Source organism: the organism of the source record quoted next, unplaced genomic scaffold (assembly GCF_019419815.1).
Source record: "Pyrus x bretschneideri cultivar Hongxiangsu unplaced genomic scaffold, Pyrus_bretschneideri_v1 Contig24, whole genome shotgun sequence".
Lineage (NCBI taxonomy): Eukaryota > Viridiplantae > Streptophyta > Magnoliopsida > Rosales > Rosaceae > Pyrus > Pyrus x bretschneideri.
The window spans coordinates 2,687,574-2,698,542 of record NW_025999546.1 but is presented as its reverse complement, the minus strand read 5'-3'; the positions used below and the strand labels follow the sequence as shown (position 1 = coordinate 2,698,542).

Here is a 10,969-nt window from a genome sequence, read left to right as displayed (position 1 = left end):
AAATTGCCGACCTCCAAATTGTCAAAACGGACAACGCCGTTCCCAATTCCCAGACTAATAATGTTCACGCGCATTTCTCAGGCACTCCGCAATCCACATCTCTCTCTGACTCTCTCTGTCTCTTTATATCTAGATATGAGATCCCAACATACACATTTTCATGCACTCAACTCAACCTAAAGCCCCCCCGGCCGCGAAAAGCAAAACATTTTCACACTCAAAATGCCAAGGCTACCCTTCTCTCCTTTCTTCCTCCTTTCTCTTCTCCTCGTTTCACTACTGTTGCTAACTGCTGCTGCTGCTGCATCATCCCCCTCATCAGCCTCTTCAGCATGCAAGTCCACCCTCTACCCAAAGCTCTGCCGTTCGATCCTCTCCACCATCCGCTCCTCACCCTCCGATCCCTACAACTACGGCAAGTTCTCCATCAAACAATGCCTGAAACAGGCACGCAAAACCTCCAAAATAATCAACCACTTCCTCAGCAAAACCAAGCACAAGTCCTTTTTCATAAGCGACAGCGAGATGAACGCCCTGGAGGACTGCCAGCAATTCTCGGAGCTGAACGTGGAGTACCTGGTGGCGATCTCGACGGAGCTCAAGTCCGCCGAGTTGCTGAATGAGGAGGAGCTGGTAGTGGACAAGGTGCGGACTCTGCTGAGCGGCGTTGTGACCAACCAGCACACTTGTTACGATGGGCTTGTGGTATCCAAGAGCACTGTTTTGGGAAACAATACTGCTTTGGCCGTGGCTTTCTCTAATAATGTTACCCAGCTATACAGTGTGTCGCTTGGGTTGGTCACGCATTCCTTGGCTCGTAATCTCAAAAAACATAAGAAAGGCAGTAACGGCGCCGGCACCAAAAATGTCCTCAAATTCCGGGAACCACTTGAAACTTTCATTAAGGTAGGCTTTTGAGTTCATTTTCTACCCATTTCTATTTTTTTTTCAATTTTTTATTTTTATTTTTTTTGTGATAATTTTGATATTTGTTTATCCTAGTTAAAGTTCTAATTGATAAAATCTTGTAGCATATCTGATACTGATAGTCAGAGGCCACATGCTTATAGTTTTGTTGGAATATTGGGTAATAAAATCTTGTTCAAGATCTATGCATGGAGGGATTTTTGGGTGATATATCACGTGTTATTATATAAATTGTAAGATATGTGTGTTATAAAGTTAATAACTTAAAAAATAAAAAATTTCATCACTTATATAAAAATACATGATGTACCATCCATATTTCCGTCACAATAAAAATTTTCTAAAACCATATGCAATTGTAATTCGGAACCCAACATTACGTGTCATTATATTATTTATAAAGGTGCCAGAATAGCAGGTACAATATATAGGATCTGGGGACGTAACACCAGATTCCAACAAACAAAGCAAGACATACTTACATAACGCTGTGGGGGTCGGAAAAAAATTATAAAGTAGTTTTGACTTACAAATGGGCAAAATACTTTAATTTTTATTATTGTGGGGTTGGATGAATCTTATGTTAGTTCTAAAACGATCAAGTTATATTTGCATAACACTATCATATTGACATTTTACAAACAAGGGTCAATATTTTATATTTGAAATACACATCTAACGAGTGCATGACGACATTCGAAGAGTAAGAATAAATCTCATCTTATATTGCAACATTGACTTCACTTAACTTTCCCTTTTCATTTAATTAATTAGAAAGAAGTTGTAAATCCATTGTTACACTATATATTAGAGTTTTCCTAATAAAAAGAACAATTGAGTTTTTTAATTAACTTGTATATTTTTTGGATAATCTTACCCTTCAAATTGTGAGTTTTGCTTTTATAAAACCTTAATTAGTATAGGATACCAAAATTTTAATTTTTTTTTTTGTATACTAAAATTTTAATTAACTTGAATCCTTTTCATTCAACATTTTCCGATTGTTTAATGGACGATATATTTTTAGGGAAGTGATTATCACACATTTCTTTAGCTTCTCACTCACCCTTTTTTATTTTTAACTATTAGATTGAATATATCATACTAAATCAGCAGTCATAATTAAACATGGACGTATAAAAGATTAAAAACAATATGTGTGTATCATTTCTCATACCTTAAACCAGTTAAAGCTACACCCAACCTTGTCCAAATAGTATTAAAAAAATGTGTATTAAGTAAGTTGAATGTGCATATCCACTATCCAATGGTCCACAAAGATCTCAGTTTTTTTTTATTTTGTCAAACGCAAAGATCTCAGTTTAGGGTATTAATTGTTAATTCAAGTCAACTGGGTCTTTTGTGTGATTGAAGTAGCTAGGTCTGGAGTAATGGAGTCAACTGCTTAATAAGAGGGCTTGGCCAAAGTGCCCATGTCAATTATTGTGCGGGACTTGTAAGCAAGTAATGTCACATGGTTTCTGCATGTCGCGAGGCATTTGCACCGCCAATGGCGTCCCCCATCAATTCCAGCACGCCACCGCCACCACCACCACCCATCCTTTTACTTTCTGGTGGTCAACTCCCCTCCCATCTCATATGACATAATAAAAGTTAATACTCTTTAACACATGTTATCAAGGTAATAAGTATATTGATAAATGACTTTGGTAATACGTATATTTCAAAGGTTGGTCTTGATATTGTGTTAATTATGTTTTGATGTTCCAAAAATGCTTAAATTTTAGCTATGCGTGTTCAAAAATACTTGGTGTCCAAAGATGGCATGTTAAACAGAACCACAGTTATCGATAAAAGAACAAGTGATTACGTAGAGATTTGTGAGTAACTAAGGAAGAATTAATTTGAATCAGTAATTAAATTGCAGGCACTTCGGAAAAGTTCTGGAAAAAAATCGACGACTCACGAAAGAGGTGAGAGGATTCTTGAAGAAATGGAGAGTAGTGGTATTCTGGTTAATGGCACAGTGATTGTGAGTCCATACGGTACTGACAACTTCACATCGATTGGAGATGCCATTACTTCTGCTCCCGAGAACTTACAAGCTGAAGATGGCTACTTTGTGATCTATGTTAGAGGAGGATACTATCAAGAGTACATTGTCATCCCCAAACACAAGACTAACATAATGCTGCTCGGAGATGGTATTAATAACACTGTCATTACCGGAAACCATAGTTTCGTCGATGGTTGGACTACCTTCAACTCTTCAACCTTTGGTACGAATTACATTTCCGCTAGCTTTCTCTTCCGGCCCTCCTGATATTAAAGTAAGTATCAAAACTATTTTGAATCACATTCATCCCATCAAAACTCGAGTAGGGACTCGAGAAAAACTTTAAGGGGAGCTATTCTCGTCACATGACAATGCTCAGTGACAAAATAGTTTCAGTTGAAACATGACACGTATCAAAATTTGATGATAAGTTTGTATATCTTAAACACGTCATTTTTTGAACTCAATTATTGTGCCAATATACTCGAGAACAACTCTATATGCATGGGTCATAATTTTGAAGCTATTACATTTGTTTTACTTCATTATTCTTAGTCTGACACTCAATGTTGTTCTGTTGCAGCTGTTTCTGCTGAGCGATTTGTAGCAATAGATATTACATTCAGGAACACTGCAGGTCCAGAAAAGCACCAAGCGGTAGCTGTAAGAAACAATGCTGACCTCTCCACATTTTACAGATGCAGTTTCGAAGGCTATCAGGACACACTATATGTACATTCCCTAAGGCAGTTCTACAAGGAATGTGACATATACGGAACTTTAGATTTTATTTTTGGAAATGCTGCAGCCGTCTTCCAGAGTTGCAACTTATACGCTCGAAAACCAATGCCTAACCAGAAGAACGCCTTCACAGCGCAGGGACGAACTGACCCAAATCAAAACACCGGAATCTCCATCCACAACTGCACAATTGAAGCTGCGCCGGACTTGGCAGCGGACCTCAACTCCACATTGAATTTTCTGGGAAGGCCTTGGAAGGTGTTTTCTAGGACTGTTATCATGCAGTCTTACATTGGCCCTCTGATCAGCTCAGTTGGATGGTTGGAATGGAATGGGACCGTTGGATTGGACACGCTGTTTTACGGTGAGTTTCAGAATCACGGGCCGGGGGCAAACACGACGGGAAGAGTACAATGGCCTGGTTACAGTCTGATGAATGCTACTCAAGCTGTGAATTTCACTGTCCTTAATTTCACATTGGGTAACACTTGGTTGCCCGACACCGACATACCCTTCTATGGAGGATTGCTGAATTAGTGTGTACTTAAAACTTCTTAACTTCCAAATGAAAATTAATCTTTCTAGTTTCTACTGATTATTGTATTCGGCACCGTTAAAACATTCTAATCATTCATTATCTTAATTTCATGGCATTCATTCATGTTCAACATATATATCCTCGGTTCATAATTACGGCTTCTAGGTAGCTAGTGTTCTACAAACAGATGCTAATAGAACTATAAGGAAATATGAATTATGAAATGTCAAACATGTTGGACTTTATATTTATGTGTGTGTATTTATATATATTAATTTCAACAATTGCATCAAAAAAATAAATTGTATATCACAATTTGCTGTGCGAAAGCAATGAAAAAGTATAAGAAGACAGACAAAAAAATCATGATAAAAAAGGGAAATGAAAAATAATAAATTGGGAAAAAACAGCTTTTGTTCATGGAATTCTCAAATATATTGGTCAGAGGTTCGATTTGTAGGTAACACCAGCATCAGAGATCCACTTAGTTCCTTGGAGAAATGAATGCACCGTAAATTTGCCGGCTGCTTTTTGGTTGATGGATCTCAACCCCTTCCATTTAACTCTATTCTTTGTGGAAGAACCAGGTCCAAAATTTTGAAATTCCGAGTAAAATATGGTGTCCGGAGCGCTTGTGCCGACCCATGGCATCCATCCATTACGGTTGATGAGGCTTCCCATGTATGTTTGCATGTACACAGTTGTGGAGTGATTCTTCCACGGCCTCCCGAGGTAAGTTTTGACCCGGGACAAGTCTCCAAAGGGCGATATGCTGCAATTGTGAATTGAAATTCCTGTATTTTGATTGGGATCAATTTTCCCTTGAGCTGTGATGGTGTTCTGCTGGTCTGGCATGGGAACTTTGGGCATTATGTTGCAGTTCTGGAGCACAACTGCTGAGTTCCCGAAAATGAAATCAACCGTTCCATAAATGTTGCATTCACGGTAGAACTGGCGGTTGGAGTGAGCATAGAGAGTGTCCTGGAATGCATCAATGTGGCACCTGTAGAAGACTGACTGATCGGCTGTAGACATCAAGGCCACTGCCTGGTGCTTGGCTGGTCCGGCAGTGTTGCGAAATCCAATGTCCCGAGCAATGAATCCCCTTCCAAAAACGGCTGCACACAAAGAAAAATGTTTCTGTTACCATTATGTAATAAAACATTTACCGGCAACATTACTGATCATATCTCTCACCGAGCGGAGACTCATTTGCACGAGTAGAGTCCCGACATAGGTCTCAATATTTAAAAGAGACATGTCAGTAATGTGTTCAGTAAATATGCGAGCTGTGCAAAAAGATTTATCGAACTGTAAATGAAAGTCAAATGAAAGTTTACCGAATGTGGCAGTGGAAAATGTGGGAGTTCCATCCACAACGTTGAGTTTGGCAGATACAATAGTTGCAGTCGAACCATCACCGACCACCAAAACATTCCACTTGGATTTCTCAACTCTCACATTCCCGTAATAAACCCCCTTCTTCACGTAGATGATTGTTCTCTTCTTGCTTTTATTCGGGACAGCCTTCAGTGCATCGTGAATTGTTTTGTACTTGCCACTGCCATCACGCGCCACAACAATGTCTGCCTTCTTCCTCAAATCCGAATTTTGAAGCAGCTTGCGGTCCTTCCGATGCAGCCACTCTGGCACACCCTGGCTGCAGCTATCTGTGGGGTCAGGGTGTGTCAGCAGTCGCCTCAGCTTGACCGAGTTAAGGATTTTGGAAATCCAAGAGACTATGGCAAGACTGTTGCTAGTTAACTCAGTAGAGTTCTTCAAGTAACCGATAACTTTATCCTTGAGTTCTCCTTTTACTTCATCAAAACCTTCAATGCAAGTCTGCTGATATGTGCCTGAAGAGCTCAGCCACGTCTTGAGATCATCAAACACATCAACCAACGAGTTAGCGCTGGACAACGTGTCGTTGAGATGATCCAATGCCAGACTCAAAAGGTCTTGACAATCTTTCAAAGCTGCCGCGGACTTTCTGTCCTTGGCAGTAGCATTAAGAACCCCATCAGCCGAAAAATGACTAGCGGCTTTCGTCAGTTCATTGTTCGCCACCTGAACAGCCAACTTGAAAAGTTCCTCAGGCTTAACATTGTTGGAGTTAACCAGAGGACCAAGACTGCTGTAACACGAGTCCTGGTACAAGGTCACATCGCAAACAGCCTTGACAGAAGTGGAGATGCCCAAGCCCTTAGAATTCCCACCAGATTTATTATGAACGGTGGTTCCAACCACAGCAGCAACAACGATACAGACAAGAACTATGGATGATAGGCTTATAATGGCAACCCTTTTTCGAGTTTTCCGACGAGCGTCGAGCCGGGCTTGCTCGTATTCATCAACCTTTCCATAGGATTTGAAGGAAGACATAATGCTTAATTATTTTTCTATGGGGTTGAGATTTGCATGAGGGATGGTGGGCTGGGTGTGTTTATATATATGGAGGGTTTAAATAAACATATTGGTAGCCTAACGCGGTGCTACGTGCTTTGCACTATCCTATTTTTGATAGCATTCAACTGGTGGAGTGCTTGACATGTTATTGGAGGCTCAAGTCATACATTCATAGATTTGCCTAGTAGAAGTATTTTTCGTGCACTCGGTTTTCCTCTGCCGAACACATCGAAAATTATTAAATGAATATGGTGTTTTTGACTTTATCTTACTTCTTAGATATGTATATAAGCGTTATTTATAAACTTGCTATTAGATTGTATAGGAAATACAAGTATTGTGATCTTGCACTGTACATACATGTACCACATGGTTGTACTGTAGGATTTGCCAACAATACTTGCAACTAATCGAATCTAACTTTCAATTTTAATTAAAATAGTCGAGTGCTTCATAACTTTCATCAAAAGAAAAGTCAAAGGATAACAAAATGAAAATCCCAATTATTGTGATGGAAAATGATCCTCACCGGATCCTTTTCCTGAAGATCTAAAGGATTCTGTGATCGTGATCGTTTATCGTACATCGTGCGATCAGAAATCATTTGAAATTTAAAATTTAAAAATAAATATAAATAGTACCTAACGAAAACTTACCTCACGATATACGATAAATGGCCACGATCACAGGATCCTCCAGATCCCCAGGATCATTTTCCTATTGTGATGGTTGCAACAGACAAAGATCATCTCCGGATCCACTTTGTAGGAATCTAAGGATCAATGAATCGTGTTCATTTATCGTACATCGTACGGTAAGTTTCATTAGGTACTATTTATATTCAATTTTATATTTTATATTTTTAATAATTTCTAACCGCACGATGTTTGATGAACAAACACGATTGATTGATCCTTTAGATCCCCATAAAGAGGATCCGAAGAGGATCCTATTCCGATTGCAACGACTACGCTTGGCAAATGGGTGGGTCGTGTTCGTATCATTTTCATGTCATACCAGTTATTTTCACAGACGTGTCATGGAAAACTTATTATCTTAATGAGGTTCTTAATGGGTGACTTGATAACAATCCGATTCGTTAATAAATCGTGTCATTTTGTGTCGGGTTAACAGGTTATGCAGGAAACTATCATGCCTAATGCCTAAGATTTGGCAAACGATATCTTATCGAGTTATTAACGGGTGACCTGATAATGACTCAACTCATTAACGGATTACCCGATAATGATCTGATTCGTTAAAAGGTTGACCCAAAACTTAGTATTTTGTGTCGTTTCGTATTGAATTAATGGGTCATGCAAAAAATTATCAAGCTTAGCAACAACCATACACCTAGTAATACTAACAATATTGCTAAAATTTCATATGTAGTATTTTCCAGAAATCATAAATTTGAGATTACAATGTCTCAAAAATTTTCTGAACTTTTGTATAAATTGAGGCTAGTTATTGTTTGGTCCATCATAGTTCAACATCTTTTCATACAGTTGAATATTGTGTACTTGTGAATAATGGCATAAGCTTAAAATAAATTAAAATTTATAATTTCATAACACGTATGTCGTACAAATTTGATGAGAAAATTTAGTTCTCAATTGTCGGGGCAGACAATGAAGGAGAAACTGTGATTGCAACACATCTGTTCCAAATTTTGTTACTCTTTTCGAAAACTCGAGATCTGTCGACATTAGGTTGATACCCTAGAGACCAGTCGAGAAACTGTTGATGGCATGGTTTTTTCGCATGCACAATTTGCCGGCAACAATTATCGCTGACAGTTTCACCTTTCGAAATATGGTTGACAAGTTCCAACCCACAGTTTTTGCTGAAATGTATTCTACAGTTATCCAAGGGCTTCTGGTTTGAAACCTTCACAGGGTATATAGAAGACGAAGGAGAAAGTGCGACCGCAACACATCGGTTCCAAACTTTGGCACTATTTGCCAAAAACTGAGGTTTTTCAGCGTTGGATAAAGAGTCAAGAGCGTTGGCGACGAAGAGATCCTGACATGTTTTGCCCAAAGACACAAGACGGCGACAACAAGCATCGCTTACAGGTGAACCTTCGAAAACACTGTCGCCCACTTCATAACCACATTTTTCTGTGAAATGTTGTGAGCATTCATCCATGGTTGAGAAAGCAAAAACCATTCCGAATGGGCTCGCCGAAAGAAAAACTACTAAAATTGGAAACATATTTAGTCCGGCCATAGTACTTTACCGAATTTATTAAATTTCAATTTCTCAGAATGGGAATGAGCTCTTGGATGTGGATGGAGTTGATGTTTACAACCTCGTTATTTATAAGTGTGTTTTGTTAAGGTGCATGCCGTTTGAAATAAGACAACGCTTTCATTTAGTACAACAATAATAATGAAAGTTTCTTCTACTAATTATGTTCAGTTTTAATAAATTGTTACCTTTTAGTATAGATAATATCGTTTGTTAAAAAAAATTAATTAAATTAAAAAAAAAACTTTGTCCAGCCACATGTACTATACAACATCACATATATGTGACGCTTTTGTAAGGCGTCACTTACTCTCTCTTTATGTGAACCGCAATTTTCACAAACCTGAACTACAACTTCAAGGGTGCGGCTCGGATGTTGATCCTCTAGACTGATTCGTGGTGGCATCGCCTTCCACGATCAGATTTGTCGAGGCTCTGCCTTTGCTTAGCAGCGGATCTCACTAGAAAGGGTACAGTTATAAGTGCAGATGAGCCAACCGGTGGATTTTGTTCTCTAATTAGTGCAGGTTTGTTTGTACTACGTCTAGCGGGTGATGTCTTACCTAGAGAGTAATGTGGCATCGCTTGTCAGCGATGGTTTTTATGCGGTTTTGCTTGTTGGCAGTGACATAGTATAAGAGTAGTTATTATTAGGAGCGGGGGATTAGAGGGGATAGAAGGATTTGCCCCTGTTAATCTTCATTTGGGATGGAATATATATTTATCTCTTTTATTTTTACCCTTATCGTTAAAACTCAGAATTTTCAAATCATTTTCATCAATTTTCTTCAAAAAAATCACATCAACAAAATTTAGTTATTAATGATGGAAAAATAAGAAGATGAGTTGGCACCTCTGCGAGGGAGACGTGTGGGTGGAGTTGTCGTGAATGGTTATTAAATTGACGCCATCGATTCCGGCATTGGATTATTATTATTATTTTGAGTTATTTTTGTTTGCCGATGTGGCAAACATGATTTGACAGTATTGGGGCCTTAATGGTCATTTTCAAAAAGGATAAGTTCGTTATTAAAAATGTTATTACAATGTGGATGAAGAAATAAAATAATAGGATTGTTTAGCATCACTCATTTTAGTTCTTTACCTAGTTATGATTTTTTTAGCATTTTATGTCGAAGAGTATATAAATTATATCAACAATCTATAAATAAATACATTGAATTCTATCTTTTAGATCTTTACCAACGGTTAAGATTAAAAACTTATATAATAGCAAAATTTCATTCTAATTCTTGGAAAACATGACTTTTAGATTAAAATCTTGTGTAAGATTAAAATCTACTTTTATTCTCTTAATACATTTAATTACCTCATTTATTAATTATGTGTAATGTTTTATTTCTCATTTTCTTTCTAATTTTTACTTTATTCATCATAATATAATTTGTTGTAGACATTTAGATAAACTATTTCTTTTTTATAAAATATTCTAATACACTTAGTGTTCTTGACACACCCCGACCGAGATCAGGGCGTGCTGGCCGTCACTCGGAGGTGACGTAACCATGTGCACGTGCGGAAGCTAAGTAAAGTAATATAAAAGTACGAATAAATTAAAAACTAGCATACAAAGTACTAAGACAAGTACTAGCGTACGTGAGACACCAAGTTCAGAGTGAGACTACAACAGTCCAAAGAGAATACTACGACAATAATACACCCGAAGGTGACCCTACATTGGTGAGTATCTGTCAGAAATGCCGGGACGCCCTCTGGGAAGACCACCGCAACCGCTAAGCAACTAGAACCTGGAGGGGCGTAAAACAAAAGCGTGAGTGGGCAAAAACAAAGCTCTTTGAAAACTCTTTAACAAAACACATTCTAACCCCTCGCCGTAAAACCTGTATACATCCCAGAAAGTGAAAGTATATACGTATGTATAGATATGCCAGATATGTTCCAATATATGCCATTCATGCTCGAGAATATAACACATCAGAATCTCATAATAAACGTAAATGTTCAAGCATAACACATTTCAATAACCTATAATCTAGCAGCCGGGAGTCACCTAACGTGACCTGTACGGCAGCCTATAGAGCTCCAATCTCATCTCATTAACTAAA

At 38.2% G+C, this 10,969-nt stretch overlaps 2 protein-coding genes across 2 annotated transcripts; one reads left to right on the top strand and one right to left on the bottom strand.

Moving 5' to 3' along the window:
• On the top strand, positions 1 to 4,280 carry LOC103931469 (probable pectinesterase/pectinesterase inhibitor 47). Its single transcript, XM_009340966.3, has 3 exons — positions 1 to 906; positions 2,816 to 3,167; positions 3,528 to 4,280. Exons 1-3 carry the CDS (start codon positions 223 to 225, stop codon positions 4,220 to 4,222), a joined length of 1,731 nt encoding a protein of 576 aa, XP_009339241.2. The 5' UTR covers positions 1 to 222; the 3' UTR covers positions 4,223 to 4,280.
• Positions 4,281 to 4,508: 228 nt separating this feature from the next.
• On the bottom strand, positions 4,509 to 6,641 carry LOC103931480 (putative pectinesterase/pectinesterase inhibitor 24). Its single transcript, XM_009340987.2, has 2 exons — positions 5,564 to 6,641; positions 4,509 to 5,341 (listed from the first exon to the last, which is right to left on the bottom strand). The coding sequence occupies exons 1-2, from the start codon at positions 6,603 to 6,605 to the stop codon at positions 4,665 to 4,667; spliced, it is 1,719 nt and encodes a 572-aa protein (XP_009339262.2). The 5' UTR covers positions 6,606 to 6,641; the 3' UTR covers positions 4,509 to 4,664.
• Between the last annotated feature and the right edge of the window lie 4,328 nt (positions 6,642 to 10,969).

What these genes read in the sequence shown, in the direction of transcription:
- LOC103931469 (XM_009340966.3), top strand. Translation starts at nt 223, where the DNA reads ATGCCAAGGCTACCCTTCTCTCCTTTCTTCCTCCTTTCTCTTCTCCTC. An exon ending in CACTTGAAACTTTCATTAAG is followed by an intron (nt 907 to 2,815) that starts GTAGGCTTTTGA and finishes ATTAAATTGCAG; the next exon opens with GCACTTCGGAAAAGTTCTGG. An exon ending in CTTCAACTCTTCAACCTTTG is followed by an intron (nt 3,168 to 3,527) that starts GTACGAATTACA and finishes GTTCTGTTGCAG; the next exon opens with CTGTTTCTGCTGAGCGATTT.
- LOC103931480 (XM_009340987.2), bottom strand. Translation starts at nt 6,605, where the DNA reads ATGTCTTCCTTCAAATCCTATGGAAAGGTTGATGAATACGAGCAAGCC. An exon ending in ATTTTCCACTGCCACATTCG is followed by an intron (nt 5,342 to 5,563) that starts GTAAACTTTCAT and finishes CTTTGTGTGCAG; the next exon opens with CCGTTTTTGGAAGGGGATTC.